Source organism: Acomys minous (assembly GCF_964271855.1).
Source record: "Acomys minous genome assembly, chromosome: 8".
Classification (NCBI taxonomy): domain Eukaryota; kingdom Metazoa; phylum Chordata; class Mammalia; order Rodentia; family Muridae; genus Acomys; species Acomys minous.
In genome coordinates this window covers 20199213-20215888 of record NC_140489.1, presented here as the reverse complement: position 1 = coordinate 20215888, position 16676 = coordinate 20199213, and the positions used below count along the sequence as shown (strand labels likewise).

The 16676-nt window shown below is 43.1% G+C and overlaps 1 protein-coding gene across 1 annotated transcript in view; it reads left to right on the top strand.

Moving 5' to 3' along the window:
* The first annotated feature begins 208 nt into the window (after positions 1-208).
* Positions 209-16676, top strand: part of TTC8 (tetratricopeptide repeat domain 8) — a 56929-nt gene continuing 40461 nt past the window's right edge. Inside the window, exon 1 of the mRNA XM_084792991.1 lies at positions 209-429. Within this exon, the coding sequence (XP_084649117.1) occupies positions 316-429 (114 nt within the window). The 5' untranslated portion in view covers positions 209-315. The remainder of the gene's footprint in view (positions 430-16676) is intronic.

Sequence of the window (16676 nt, the reverse complement as noted above, 5' to 3'; positions counted from 1 at the left end):
GGTGTCTAAGTCACTACCTGTTTTATTTTAAAGTCATGGGGGTGTTTTTCAACATTAGTGAAACCAGTTGTCTTTAAGAGCACACATTTTTGCAGGCAATTCTGTGCACACTCTCTCTGGCCGAGGTAGGCTCATGGAGGCTTTTCTGTCCCCTGTTTTCAGGCGCGCTGAGGCCACCTCTTTGGCCAGGCCCCGCCGCTGCACGTTGCCCGGCAAAGCCCGACGCCTCCAGTTCGCTGCTTGCGAACCCCGCCCTCCCGGGGCCTCGCTCTGGGTGCTGGACTTCGGGTTTCTGGAGCACTGTCCTGGGCAGCCATGGGCTCGGAGATGGAGCCGCTGCTCAAAGCCTGGAGCTATTTTAGACGCAGGAAGTTCCAGCTCTGCGCCGATCTATGTACGCAGATGCTGGAGAAGTCCCCTTATGACCAGGTACCTGCCGGCTCCAGGCAGTCTGTGGATCCTCTTGCTGCGGCCTTGGGCTCTGGGGGGAATGCCTCTGTCCCTTGGGGGAAGTCCGGGAGGAGGGCCCTAGGTGAGGTTACCTGTATGGTCTGCAGAGGCACCTGGAGCGAGACATTTTGGAGTCTTGGCGTGTCCCTGCCCTTTGCATTCCCCCGGTATCTTGAGTTCTGTGCCTTGACAGCTCCTACTATAAACTTCAGCACCCCCTTTCCAGAATTAGTTACATTTAAGGGGACTCTGTTAAGTTTGTATGTGGGGCAGAGGACTTTGATAATTCGTTGTTCATTAACTGGGTTACTCTTGGTTGATTTCTAGAAAGGAAAAAAAAATATACGAACAAAGATCCGAGACGCAGATCCCCCTTTAAACACAGCTGCCTTTTGGTTCAGATAATAAAGCATGGCATTTTCTAGCTTATCTTTAGACATCTGGCCACATGTGAAGGAGCTTTTGCTTCTGAGTTCAACTTGAGGCAATATAGAAGAATGAGAACGTAGACCGGGGAAATGATATATTTATTTGAAAAGAAACTACCTGGAGGGAAAGAGAAGAGGAAAAAGCCCCCTAAAAGAGGAAATGATAGTGTTGATTAAAAGGGAATTTACATTCCAGTATGAGGATGAATTCCTGTACTCCTAGCACTTGGGAGGTAGAGGCAAGAGAATCAGTAGTTCAAAGCCATCTTCAGCTAAGTAGAGAGTTCAAGGCCAGCCTGGTGAGCTAAAGGAGAGAAAGTAAGAAAAGGGAACTTAATAAACGCAGTGTTATTGTGTACAATGAATGAAAAGGGTAATAATGAATGGGAGAGGTATAGTGCCGTTGAGCAAGTGGCTCCTGGATGAGTCGGGAAGAAAAAACGGGAGCTCAAGAGAGGAGTCGTGGCAGGTTGGCGGTACTTCAAGTACATGCAGAACGTACCTATACGGTTCTGGTCCCCTGCTTTCCCTCTGGTGGCCTTGCCTTGGAGTTGTTAGGAAAAGAGGGAGAGTTAGAAAAGCAGGGCCCTGAGTGTGAAGGCTGTTATTGGGCTCTGCTGCTCTCTGAGCAAAAGGAGATGGGGGATACCACGTGTCCTGCACATCAGTCCATGGTGATGCTAAGCTAGCTTCTCTTCCTGAATTCATGTTCATTCAACGACTGTGCATCTGTAGACAACATTTTTTCTCCCAAGAATGTTGCTTGGCACGTTAGGCTTACAGATGCCTCCAAAGACATTTCCTGCACAACCCAGCATGTTTGGCAACAATAAGAAAGTATAGGGTTGGAGAGATGGCTCAGAGCTTAAGAGCACCGTGTGTTCTTCCTAAAGGTCCTGAGTTCAAATCCCAGCAACCACATGGTGGCTCACAGCCACCTATAGTGAGATTTGGTACCCTCTTCTGGCCTACAGCATACATGTGGGCAGAATGCTGTATAAATAATAAATAAATCTTAAAAAAAGAAAGTATAGGATCCCTTTACCATTGTCTCAAGGGAAGCCTGTGATGTACCAAACACTGTTTTAGGTGCAGTGGATTATCAAGGACGCCAGATGTTGTTTTCATTGAGTTGGAGTAGTTTCCACAGAACAGGAGTCCCAAGAGTTGCTCACTGGAAGTTTCCTCATTAAATGCCAGTGAGAGATGTGTACTCCCTTCTTGGAGATCCAAGATGTGCCCCAAAGGCTGTGAATAGTTCAGAAGAAAATAAACCTCATCTTGCCCAATTTTTCTTTACCAGTTTAGAAACTTACTTGAGTGCTGATTCCCCTCCCTGCCACCCCCCCATCCACGAGAGGGCAAAGGTCAAATGTCTATTTCTTTATTATTCTCAGGAGATACGGCTAGTAAAAGTGTTCTTAATGGGGAAGGCCCTATGATCCTGAGGCCACAGTGGCGTTCAGCACTGTGCTTGTGAGTTGAAATTGTATTTGTGCTAGATTTTGTGATTAGGACTCCTTGTGTTCATGGCAGCGGCCTTTTATAGACTGCTTAAGACTCCTGAAATGTAAGTTCTATGAAGTAAATATTTTTCTAATGCTTAGAATAACTTGTAAAGTAGATAACAAGAACAACAGACATGGTTCAGAGAATTTATATCATTTAATCCTCAACTACTTCAGGGGTATTATTTTCCCCATGTTGCAGATCCAGGACACCAAAATGTGTCCAAAAGTTACAAAGCTAGCAAGCCCAGTAGGCTGCCGTGAAACTTTTCACAACTACTTCTGAACTTTTTCCAGTGTATTTTTTTTTTCTGTTTTTTTGAGACAGGGTCTCTCTGGGTATCCTTGGTTGTCCTGGACTTTCCTTGTAGACCAGCCTGACTTCGAACTCACAGCAATCCACCTGCCTCTGCCTCCCAAGTGCTGGGATTAAAGGTGTGCGCCACCACGCCTGGCTTTCCAGTGTAATGTGCCTTCTTTCTCCAAGATTTTAGCTGCTGTAGGATTTTGACATATCTATGAAGTTGTATTAAAGGCTCTGATAAGTCCTGAAGGAAAAAGTAGTCATTCTTATTTAGCCAAATAATAAAACTTATTTGATCTGGAAGGGAAACAGGAAGAGAAATCCCTTCCGTTATTTGGTGAAGATACCATTTTGGGAAACTAATATGCAGAAAAGTGATGCTTTCATTTTGTTTTGTTTTTTGTTTTTTCGAGACAGGGTTTCTCTGTGTAGCCTTGGCTGTCCTAGACTCACATTATCAACCAGGTTGGCCTCAAACTCACAGGGACCCACCTGCCTCTGCCTCCCGAGTGCTGGGATTAAAGGTGTGCGCCACCACACCCGGCTGTGATACTTTTATTATGTTTAGGAAGGAGTAGTGGATTTTTCCTGGAAAAATGGGGAAACAAATGCTATGTCATATATTTTCAGCTAAACACAATAAATGGGTCTTTAGTGTAGTCCCCCGTGTTTATCTCATTATTATGCTTTACCTCTGGTCCTCCTGAAAGATTAATCTTAGGTCTGGGCTTGTCTTGTGAATGTATGGTTTTGATGATGGTGATAAATAAACAGATGGGATCCCACTGGGGAATCCCGATGTTGGTACTACAGAGTGAAGAGCATGGTTACCATCGTCACGGAAAGAGATCTGACTAGGTTCAGCTTGCTCATCATTCTGTTTCTTGTGCATTTGTGATAAGGCTTCATAATGTGATACATAATGTTTAATACTGTAGAACAGTTGTTCTTTCATATGTATGTAGTGATATGAGCTGGGGTTATATTCAGTTTGGGTAAATATGTCTCTGTTAAGGCTCTCATTGCTATGACCAAAAGCAAATTGGAGTTTATTTGGCTCACATTTGTAGTTCCTCCTGAGGGCAAGCCAGGGCAGGAACTCAAGGCAGGAACCCAGAGGCAGGAACTGAAGCAGAGACCATGGAGGTTCCGCTTACTGGCTACCTCCTCATGGCTTTCTTAGCCTCCTTTCTTATATACCCCAGAACCACCTGCCCAAAGTTGACAATGCCCACAGCCATCTGGGCCCTCCAACACCAATCATTAATCAAAACAAAACAAAACAAGACAAATAAACTGAGACCAACCAACCAAACAAACAAACAAAAAGCAAAGCCCATGGGCTTGCCCAAAAGCCACAGTCTCAGTTGTGGTTCCCACTTCTTGAATGATTCCAGCTTGTGTCAAGTTGACAGAACTCCAGTATTTTCTGAACTTCATCATTTTAGGAACTTTTCCATGTACTTGAATTGCCACTCCTGGGCTAGCAAACTGATTTTAGTGTGAATGAGCTTCTTTGGAGCACTGCCCAAACAGGTGCTTAGTGGAACAAAGACGTATAAATGTTTCTTCTGTGTGTAACATAGGTTCATTTGGCTCCTGCCTTTCACTCTTCCCAAATACAAGTGAGAACTTTTGTTTTTAAAAATAATACTTTTCAGCTTGGTTTTATTTTTCTTCCAGATACATAAGGGAGCTTTGGTAAAGTGATTTGATTTTTTTTCCTGGTTGTTGTTGTTGTTGTTTTTTGTTTTGTTTGCTTGTTTGTTTGTTTTTTGAGTCAGGGTTTCCTTATGTAGCCTGGCTGTCTTAGAGCTCACTCTGTTGACCAGACTGGTTTCTAATTCACAGAGATCCTCTTTGCCTCTGCCTCCCAGGTGCTGGTATTAAAAGCAGGGTTGCACCACCACTGTCTGGGGCAAGTGAGTTCTTTTCCCAGACACAGTATGATTAACAGTGAGAGATAGAGGGCAGGGTCCCTGAGCTTGGTCTGTTAAGAATAAAGATAGAGCCTGGGGAGATGGCTCAGTGGTTATGAGCATCGCTTGTTCTAGTACAGAACCAGAGAACCTGAGTTTGATTCCCAGTGTCCGCATGACTCCTCACAAGTATCTGTAACCCCGGTTTTGGTGGATGCAATCTCTCAGAAATCCAGGCAAAATACCAATGTACAGAAAAGGAACAACAAAAACAAACAACAAACCCCCTCCCTCCACCCCCCCCCCCACTTTTTCTGGGTTGGTGGGCAGAGGCAGGTGGATCACTGTGAGTTCAAGGACAGCATGCTCTACAAAGCAAGTCCAGAATAGTCAAGGCTACACAGAGAAACCCTGTCTTGAAAAACCAAAATAAATAAACAATAAAAAATAAAGATAGAGAAACTGTGTGTTCATTTATCATAATTTCCTCCCTTTTGAAAACAAATATATTAAGAATGACCAATATAGACAGAAGCATTTTTTTTTTAATTTGACTAAAAAGTGGTGAGAAATGATGTAAAAGGAGGAAATGCAAAGCCACCCTCCATAGAGCAGTGTGACCTACAGGGAGGCCTGGCTTCGCTGCCTCACACTGATCATCCCGATTAGTTGCTTAATCTGATTACTATTCTTTGCAGCCCATATGTCAGATTAATGGCTTTCAAAACAGTGCTGAGTTTGTAGCTCACATTTCATACAACATGGAACTTAGGAGGGCAGTGGGGTTTTTAAGAAGATGCTGTGTTTTCATGAATGGGTGGGGCTCTGAAGAAGTTATAATTTGGTGTGTATTAGAAGGAGGGAAGAGGGTTTTCTCCTCTTCTACCTGAGTCTCCACTCACAATAGTAGATGTTACATCGGGGAAGGTACATGATTTGATGATACAAACCCCCCAAAATATGTCTTTTTGCCTAGCTACCTAATTTGTTTCCTCTTTGGGGCCATGAAGACTTAGCTAGGCTTCATCCTGTGGTTCCATCTGTACACTGTCAGGCACTGGTTGCATGGATTACTGCCAAATTATACAGATTGTATTGCTGTTTGGCTGCTTGGTCACCTGACCTTGGTGACCAAGGTCACCCTTGGAAACCCACCCATTGTTGTTTTTCAGGCTTCTCCTTCCTACTATTACTAAGTTCCGAATAACAATGCTGCTGTTTCAGATCTGGGTAGGCTCATTAGCCAGAGTAAGTGTTGGTGATAATTAGGAAACTGTGTTCAGAAATATCTGGAGAATCCATTCTCTGAAGTAATATCAACAGCTTAAGAGAAACTTATCCCCCAGAGAGGAAGGAGAGAGGCCATATTAGGTCCTTTTCTAGTTGTTGTGACCAAAATGCCTGACAAGCAACTTAAAGGAGGAAGTGTTTATCTTGGCTTACAGTTTTAGGGGATACAGTCCATGGTGGACAGGAGAACATGGCAGCAGGATAAGGAGGCTAACCAGTCACATTGCTTCCTAAGTGAGAGCAGAAGGTAGTAAATGCTCACTCATTCTCAGCCAGCTTTCTTCTTTGCATGCAGCCTGGAACCCCAGCCCGTGCAGCAGTGCCAACCATATTTAGGATGGGTCTTTCCATCTCATTTTACCTAACTTAGAAAATCCCTCACAGACATGTCCGGAGACTCTGTCTCCAAGGTGATCCTACCACGCTGACCACCAGTTGAAACTATTACAGAGACCACCTGCTGGAGCTGAAGCTGATTCTGAGGAGCATGGCTGGGCCTAGACAAGCTCTGCACGTCGGTGTCCTTTCACCTGCCTTGAAAGGGAGGCACACAGGAGAGTTTCAGTTTGATCTTTGAAAACCTGGGGTCAATACTGAATTCTGAAAAGGGGACCAGGAGATGTTGTGGTGCTTGTGTGTTGAGCTTATCCTTTGGTGACCTTACATCTCACAGTGAAAGAGCTCCCAAAAGGTCTTAGGATTAACCCTAAAACTACCCCCAGAAAGGGGCATTATCACCTTACTCTGAGAGGGTAAAACAGGTTGTGTGACCCATCTATTCAGGATGCCACATCTGAGTCATGTCTTTAGGATCCGGTCCATGGCTTCTGACTCTAGAGCAAGGTCTGGAATTTTCTACCTGTCTGTGTTGATAACCAGAGAAATAATTCACTGGACTAAGTGACCCTAACTTGTGGTTCCTTGTTCAGAGGGGTTAATTTAAGCACACAAAAATGTAATTTAGAGAGACTCCAGGTCAAAGGTTCCAGTGGCTTTTTGTTTGTTAATTAAAGTATCACTCTAACTTTAAGTTAAAATGTTTAATTGATTAAAAATCCCTTTCCTTCATTGTTATGCTCCTGATGGGCCCCTCAAATGAGCCACCCCTGTTCTAGGCCTGTGCATATCCTATCGTGGTCTGTTTCCCCCCTTGCTATAGTCTCACATACTCAGCATAGTGCGTGCCCTCGGCTCAGGGTGTCCAGGTTCAAATACCGCCGCTACACTTTGACACCATGCTTAGTGAAAATGGTAATATACTTACATGCCAAGGAGTTTTGTGATGGTTTTCACTGATATGTGGTTAATAACCAAAAATATTAGCTCTTGTTTCTATATAGCTAACATCAAACCAAACACACACACACACAGAGAAAGAATACTTCAGAGAAATCTAGTATTTATTTGGGACTAAGCAAGGGGTATTACAGTGGGGAGCATATGTGACATTGAGACCATAGGGCAGGGTAAAGGCAAAATGAGGAATATTACATAAGTTATTTTGAAACAGTAATCCTTGGCCACAGGATTAATAACAAGGGCACTCAAGGATTGTAACAAACGTGGTGTCAGTCTCAGGTTGGGTGGACATTCTCGGGGATAGAAGCTTTCTGTTTGAGATGTTAGTGGCCTTGGACTGGGCCTGGAGCTCTGGCAGTCTTTTGTGACTGTTCTTGTTATGAGTCATATACTCATGAGATTCCCCCACCCCGCTGGATTTTTATTAGACCTTGACATAAGCAGCTTCGTTTTGATTCTGACCACTTTTGTCCTAAAGATATTTGCATGTAGGACTCCACTATTTCATATTTTTTCTGAAAGGATTGTTGATAATCTAGAAAGCATTTTGTGAGGAATACATCCAGTGAAAGGGGTGGTAAAACGATGTTGAAAATAGCTCATAAATCATTGTCGTTTACAATTTCCAGAAAAATCCCCGCTTTCTCTGCCTCTCTTCTTATTTCCCATGTCTTCTGCTTTGCCCTTGTTCTCTCCACCGGAGGCCTCTGAGATTTGTCCCTGGGTATAGCACTGACCACCAGAATAACAAACGCTGGGCTTTGCCTTTGGGTTAGGGCTTTTGTTTCCTTTAGCTGTTTGCTTTTCCTTTTCAAACACTGTCTGCAATTGCCTGTTGTTGATCTTTCCCACTCAATCCTGTATCGATCTTGTCGTATAGCCATTGTGAACTTAATTTAGTTTTTCACTTTTGGGGTACTGGAGATAATGTATCCGGGGCCTGGTCCATATGTAGCCCTCACTGTACCACTGAGATGGGCGTGCAGCCTCTTGTCTGAACTTCATTCTTCAGCCTGCCTCACTATTTCTACCTTTAAGAAAAATGTAAATTCCCAATGAGCTGGCAAGAAAGAGCCTTGGCTCACTGAAACATTTGTACAGCTGTGTTAGTCACTTCTGTCACTGCTGTGACCAAATACTGACCAGAAGCAACTGGAAGGGAGGAATGGCTTGTTTTGGTTCATGGTTCAGAGGAAGGCAGGCCGCCGAGGCAGAGGAGGTGTGCTGGCTTTCTCCTTTTCCCTTGGTGTCCAGTCTTGGACCCCATCCCAAGATGCTTACATTAGTGTGTGTCCCGCCTCCCATGCCAAAGCCTTTTGGAAGCATTCACACAGACTTACCCAAAGGTGTGCTTCATTAATGCCCTAGATGTTTCTTAGTTCTGTCAAGTTGCCCATCTAAATTAGTCATCACGGTGACCTTGAACGAACCTCATTATCTGTAAATCTGTTTTCCCTCTGTAAAATGGGTGATACTTCTCGATTTACTTAGACCATTGTTAATGGCGTTCAAATGAGATCATGTACACAAGAAAGAATGGGAAGGCTTACTTCTGGGATCTGCCATCTCATCCCTCTGTCTCACTGAAGTATGAGCCACGCTCAGGAAATCGGCTTTGCCTTCAGATCCTCCCTACATGCACTGGATTGCAACCCTGTCATTGCTCTATGCTCCAGTTGCTGTTCTGTGTTGGGTTTAGTACATTGTAAGCCCCTCTCTAGAGCCCACTCTTTGGGATGCTCACTGTCCAGCCTGGCTTAGCCTTTTCCTCTCCTATCCCTGCAGTGCACCATGATGCTAAAGAAGTCACATACCTATCCAGAGCTTGCACTTTGCCTGTACAGATATTTTCTTTAACATACCCACAGTGTTCGTTTAGGATTTTAGAGCTGTAGAAGGCAAGGGTCAACCCTCTTTCCATTTCTTAGCACTTTCCCCAATAAAACATGGCATAGGTTAAGTACTCAACATGTGCCGCTGCCAGACACTTAAGTGTAGACATTTGTTACGAGACCTGATTTAACTGATGGGTTTAACCTGGAAAGATGAGATTCAGATGCCACGTTTGTCAGCACTCGGCTCTAATGTGTATTTGCATAGTCTATAAACATTTCTACAAGAACATTGCAGTTAGAATGTTATTGTTATTATTTGTGGGGGGCCGTGGGGTTAGACCAGGCTGGCCTGGAACTCAAAGATCCGCCAGCCTCTGCCTCTGAGGGCCAGGATTCAAGGCATGCGTTACCACCACCTGGCTAGAATTAATTTATTAGCAGTCACAAATCTCATCATGGTTATGTGGGATGAAAGATTTATATTATTAGGATTTTCCTTTTATTCCATGAGTTATTAAAATATAATATCTTATTTTCAGATGTAAAGAAATAGTTCCTTGGTGTAGTTTAAAATTATTCTTAATTTCTGAGTTACTGACTCTTTTTTAAATAAATAAGTTTATTGGAGTAATTGTTTTTAAACTATCACTTCTATTTTTCTCTTGTATTGGCATATCTATATGTTTTTTTATTTGTTTGAGAGGCAGTTTATCTGGTGGCCAGGGAACAATTTTTGGGGATCAATTCTCTTCTTCTACTATGTGGACCCTGGATTTGAATTAAACTCAGATCCTCCGTCTTGGTCGTAAATACCTTTATCCACTGAGTCATCTCACAGGCCTTGTATTGACATCTCCAATGTAACTGAGCTACTTTCCTTTGTACTCTGAGTAATTAGAATTTTTTGATGATAGAAAACTTTTCTGTGTATATTATGTTTTATGGACTTTTGAGAACACTTCTGGAAAAAGATTCCAGTTAGTATTTGCAGGTCTGGGGACATGGTTGGAATCTGTGCTGTGCAGGTGTTGAGACCTGCATTTAGATCCTCGGGCACATAAAGGCTTGCTGTGCCAGTGTGTGTGGGTAACCCTAGCACTAGGGTGCGGACGGAGACAGGTAGGTCTCAGGCCTTGTTGGCCAGCCGCTCTAGGCTGAGTGAGAGACCTTGTCTCAAAAAGTAGATGGTGAGCCATTAAGGAAGATATTCAAGTTGACCTTTCTCCTCAGTATGCGTGTGTACAGGCAAGTGATCCCACCTTGTGCACCCCATGCATATACCACACACACACATGTGCACAATTTAATATGTGGGTTTTTATTAAGTAATACTCATGAAGACTTTTGACTTCAGAAATTGCATGTCTTAAAAATGTTTACAACCTTCTTAATGCTTTCCAGGAACCAGCTCCTGATTTGCCAGTGTCTCAGGTAAAGGTTTAGCTGCAAGCATTAGTTTAGAGAGTAAATTAGTTGCTATTGCTTATTTGCTACAGATGATTAGAAAACGTGCTGTGTATCTGCTGTAGTATTAGAAACGTAGCTGCATCTACCAGCTGTTCTGTTCTTTACTGTATAAATAAACTTTCATATTCCTAAAGCTTTTACTGACTTGACTAGCCTTGAGGAACTAATGTGAACTGCTTATTAAGACTTGGGGCTTAAGTAACAATTGCCAAGAATGACAAGAAAAAGGAACAGGGTAGTAAGAGCAATCACACTTAGGAGGGAGCCGGGCTGTCAGCAGAGTCACAAGATCTGCACAAGTCTGATGGACAGCAGCAAATTTGGAACACATTGCCCCACTCTGCTTGCTTTCTAACTGACTTGGTAGCTCAAAGAGGGAGGGAGGGCAGAGCTCTCCCAGTGAAGAAGGAAGGAAGGGAAAGTGGCCAGACTGCCACAACTAAATGCTTAGAGGTGACTCTCAGCTGTTGACGGTAAGAAACAAGGGACTGAGTCAGAAGGAAGCCCTGGAAGGGAAGGGGCTTGGTTAGAGCAGCAGGAGAGGGTAGTAACTGGCCAGTGAAGCTTTCAGTCCAGAAGGTTCCCACTGAGTCTGGGAACAGAAGAGGTACAGAGAGTGTAGATGTTACTAGTGTTGGTCCCACCGAGTAAGATAAAATGCTAACGTAATGTAACTGAGTGATTTGAACTTCTCACAAGGTACATATGAGTAATAACGGAGCCTTTCAGCATGGAAAACAAGTTAAGAAGTACTCTAATGGAGACTTCTGACTTAGACATGGCACAAATGTGACTCAGACTTCTTTATAAGATGGCATTTGTCTTCCAGTACATATATATATATTTTTTTTCTATTTTTGTTTTTGTTTTTTTTTTGAGACAGGGTTTCTATGTGTGTAGCCTTGGCTGTCCTGGACTCCTTTTGTAGACCAGGCTGACCTAAAACTCACAGCGATCCACCTACCTCTGTCTCCTGAGCTCTGGGATTAAAGGCGTGTGCCAATGCCCAGCTCCAATGATTATATTTTATATACTATACATGCAGTCATTCAGAACGGATGTAAATCTGAAACACAATTTATTTCTAAATAAATAAATACATGTTTTTTATTCTTAGCCATTTGGAAGATTTTGATTAAAATTAAATTAAAGCACTAGTAATTTGCATTGTACCTATTGTTGAAAACCATAAGTGGTGTTTAAAAGTTTCAGACTAGCAAGGTTTCATGTAGCCCTTATATTTAGTAACAGTTTCTAATTTTGTTTCTGTAGACTCAATTATCCACCAGATAATGATGTCAGAAGGAACAAGGCTGACCTTGTTCCTATTTTTCAGGTTTCATGTTGTTTACAACTTAAAAAGAAGTGAGGCTTGTGCTAGCTTTTTGCCACTGTGACAAAAAAGCCTGCAAAAGAAAAAAAGCTTAAAAGTTTGATTTTTGCCTCCTGGATTTTAGAGGCGTCTCTGTGGTTGGTGGCTGAGTGGGTTTGGAACCTGTGGTGAGGCAGAATGGCATGGTGTCAGAAAGCTGCCCACCTCATGGCAGTCAAGGGCAGAGACGGTGAAAGGAAATGGGGACAGGATGGATACAGCCTACAAAGTCAGACCCCCAGAGTCCCATTTCCTCCAGCTGGTCCTGTCCCCTTCCTCCTAATAGTCTAGCTACGAAGGCATTTGTGAAGTAGTCGGTTTATGAGATTGGTATTCTGGTGATGGGATCATTTGTCTATGGTGCAGGAGCTGGAGACTAAGCCTTCTGTCCAAGAGCATTTGGAGAGATTTCATAACCCAACTCTAGAAAGGCCTCACAGTAACAACATACTATATCGTGCCTAACATTTCAGTTTACAGGTAGACTGTCAAGTGGTTCTACCAGTTCTCATGACGTCCAAGTCATATCAGAAAGATTATTCTCTTGGTTGGCTTACTCTGTTAATCAAAAGTTATTTCTCACATGTCATAACATGTTGGCCTTGCATTACTTATCCTTATTTCATAAACAATAGAAAAGTTAAAACATGTTTTTCCCAGCTGGTTGAGTTTTTAATTTCATAAGTAAAACTGGATTAGCCTTACAGGAGGTGGAACATGTAAGTAGGACTTTCTTGATGTCAGCTGGCAGGTCTGTGCCAGACTAGAATGGGTAGCCGCGGTAGGCTGACTGTGCTCCAGGAAAGGGACCCATCCAGCACGAGACTCAGTGGGGCTTAAGAAAGGAAAAGAGAGAGAGAACGAGAGAGAGCGAGTGAGAGAGAGAGAGAGAGAGGGAGAGGGAGGGGGAGAGGGAAGGAGGGGGAGAGGAAGAGGGAGGGAGGGAGAGGGAGAGAGAGAGAAGAGAGAGAGAGAGAGAGAGAGAGAGAGAGAGAGAGAGAGAGAGAGAGAGAGAATATGATCAAAACACATTGTATGAAATTATTTAAGAATAAAAAAAAGATATGCAGGGAAATAAATTAGCATGATGATTATTCATTTAGCTGGGGAGAAACTGTTTTGTTCCTTTAAAAAAGTTCCTAAGCATCTTTTTTTAATTGATTGTATAGAACTTGTATACAAATATAGTCACTTGTATAAGCAACTGTATTTTCAAGTTGATGACTGCAGTGTATTCAGTTGAACATAACATAAAATACATTTCTGGTTTTTTTCATATTTAAGGGAAAATTAGAGATTACTGTGTATACTTGATCATGCTTCTTTTTAATATGCAGGGGATTTTAGGGCTGTAGAACATATTTGGCTTATTTCCCAAAAAAATATTTTTTTAATCCAAAGCCCCATCTGCTGTTTTCATTAAAATCTCAAGAATTGTTCACATTGCTAGGAGTGGGTTTTTGAACGTACTCTGATGTGTAATCAAGCAGTGATGTGTGATTTTCAAGGTCATTTTTGTTAGGACCAAAAAACAAAAACAAAAAACCAGGGAGATTAATTTTTTTGAAATATTAATGAAATTTTAAATCAAATAATGGTTTAAGTATGTTTTCTAGTTTGGTATCTGTTGCTATAATAACACCATGACCAAAAGCAACTTGGGGCGGGGGGGAGAGCTTATTTCAGATCTCGGTTCATCACTGAGGGAAGCCAAGGCAGGAAGTCAGGACAGGAACCTGTAGGCAGGATCTGACGCAGAGGCCTTGGAGGAGTGCTGCTTACTGGCTTGCTCTCCATGGCTTGCTCAGCTTGTTTTCCTTTTTAATTAATTAATTAATTATTTCACTTTACATCCTGGTCATAGCTCCCTCCCTCCTCTCTTCCTAGTCCCAGTCCTCTTCCCCTCCCTCTCCCCATTCCACAGAAAATGGGAGCCCCCCCCATGTGCCCCAGATCACCATGAGCTTGTTTTCTTATGCAACACAGGACCACCTGCCCAGGAGTGGTATTGCCTATAGTGTACTGGGGCACCCACATTAATTATTAATCAAGAAAATAAATATCTATACAGACATGCCCATGTCCATAGGCCAGTGTGATAGAGGCAGTTCTCTAATTGGGGTCCCCCCTTCATAGGTAAGTCTAGTTTTTGATAGTTTTTGTCAAAACTAACCATCACAGTTGACCCTTTATCAGCTTGAGTCACAAACACATCACTGTCCACCCATAACTTCTATTTCTTGTTTATCTCAAGATCTCATGTTAACATCACAACATAAAACATAGCTTAACTTTAAAAATATCACAGTATTATACAATTTTCAACGCTTTAAAAGTCCGCGGTGCCGGGCATGGTGGCCCACACCTTTAATCCCAGCACTCGGGAGGCAGAAGCAGGCAGATGGCTGTGAGTTCGAGGCCAGCCTGGTCTACAAAGCGAGTCCAGGATTGCCAAGGCTACACAGAGAAACCCAGCTTGGAAAAACCAAAAAACCAAAAAACCAAAAACCAAAAACCAAAAACCAAACCAAAACAAACAAACAAACAAAAAACCAAACGGCGGTCTCTTTAAAAAATTCAAAGTCTATTGACTGTGAGCTGCTTTAAAATAAAATACAAAAATTAACGTATGTACTTTCTTATTCTAAGAGGGAGGACCCAGGACACAGTAACAACCTGTAAATCCCACAATGGCTGTCATCTAGGATTCACTCAGCATCTTCTGTGACCCGTCTCTGTAGCTTTGCTACCACTAGCACACACAGCTTTTCTCATAGGCCCAGGCTGGCTCTATAGCTCCAATATCCAATATGCTGGAGACTGAGACTCGCTTCACCAGTGGCCTTTCCTGGCCTGTCTAAGGATCCCAGCCTTGCCACGTTGTACCAAGCCTGTGCTGCTGCCAAGATCCCATCGAGCCTGGGGCTCCACTGCGCCTGAGGCTGAATCTTCCACCTCTCCTGGCCTCTCTTCAGGGAGGTTCCAGGCCTGCAGACAGTGCCAACCTCAGATACTCTCCATGACCCATTTATGCCTTTAAAACCAGTACAGTGTGTGAGGCTCTTCTACACACTTGGTAAAGTGTGGCTACCAGCTTCCATGTCTGACCCTCAGTGAGTGTTTCCCAGATTTCACCCCCGTGCTGCTGTTCTCTTATTAATCACAGTTGAGTTTCCAGCCCCAGGTAACCAGCATGTATCGTCCCACTAAAATACGTTTTCGTCCCATAGATTCTTAGTCTAACTACATCAAACAAATAGCCTGATCGAATATTTGAATTGACTCAAACTTTCCTCTAAAATTTCAAGAGCCAGGCCTTCACTATCTGCCTTTCCTTCCAGCCTACCCCAGGACACCCCATTAACCTCTGACAGCTCAACAGTTTTTCTGGCTCAAACTTCCAAAAGCTCTCACAATCCTACCCGAAAAACAATCCAAGGCATAAGATCCACGTGATCAGATTTGTCACAGCAACACCCCATGTTCCTGGTACCAAGTTCTGTCGTAGTTGGGTTTCTTTTGCTGTGATAAACACCATAGGCAAAAGCAATGGAAGACACAAAGGCTTTATTTCAGCTTACTCTGGCATGTCACAGTCAGTCATCGTGGGAAGCCGGGGCGGGAACTGAAGCAGAGGCCATGGAATGTTCTGCTTCCTGGCATGCTCTCCATGGCCTGCTCAGCTTGTGGTTTACACAACCCAGGTCGACTGCTCAAGGGTGGCACCTCCCACAGTGGTTTGGACCTTCCCACATCTATCGACATACAAGAAAATGCCCCCCAGACTTGCCTACAGGCCAATTTGATGGGGAGAATTTTTCAGCTGATGTTCCCCCATGCCCAGTGACTAGTTTATGTCAAGTTCACAGAAACTAAACAGCAACATGCTTTATTTAAGATCTTTAACAAATATTTTTGTGTGTATGATATGTGTATATATACATGAGTGTGTCATGTATGTGTGTGTATATTTACATATGAGTGTGTGATGTGTTTATGTGTGTGTATGCGTGTATGAGGTGTGTATATGTATATGTGTGTGAGCATGTGCATGCCATAGCACATGTGTGAATGTCAGAGGACCATTTTGGGTGTCAGCCCTCCCCATTCACCTCGTTTAAGACAGGCTCTCTTGTTTGCCACTGCTTGTAGCAGGTTAGCGGTTCTGGAAACTTCTAGGGACTCTCCTGTCACTCCCTCTTAGCTCAGCTGCCCAGTGCTGAGATTACAGATGTGTGTTGCACAGGTCTGCGGCTTGAACGCTGCTTCTCACTCATGCTTGCACAGCATGTGTTTTACACACTGAGCAATCTCCCAGTCCTTATAGGTCTGTTAATATCAACATTCATATCATTGTTTCCATTTCTTAAGACTTAAAAATCAAGCCGGGTGTGGTGTGGACTCCTTTAATCCCAGCACGTGGGAGGCAGAGGCAGGCAGATCACTGTGAGTTCGAGGCCAGCCTGGTCTACAAAGCAAGTTCAAGACAGCCAAGGCTACACAGAGAAACCCTGTCTCAAAAACAAACAAACAAACAAACAAACAAACAAAGAAAAAATCCAAACCAACAACAAAACAGAAACAAAAAAACAAAATTGTGTTTATTAAGACTGAATTCATAGAGATTTTAAAAAGCAGATGTCCCTCTCTGACTTCTGATAATAGCTGTTTATTTGTTGGGGCCAGGGGAGAATGATTGATTCACTTCCCTTGTTTTGATTAGCTCAGCACAGAAAATTTACATCATCTTCACATGTAAGAGGTTACCAGGGCACTAGATATGAAGCATAACAGATTGGATTAC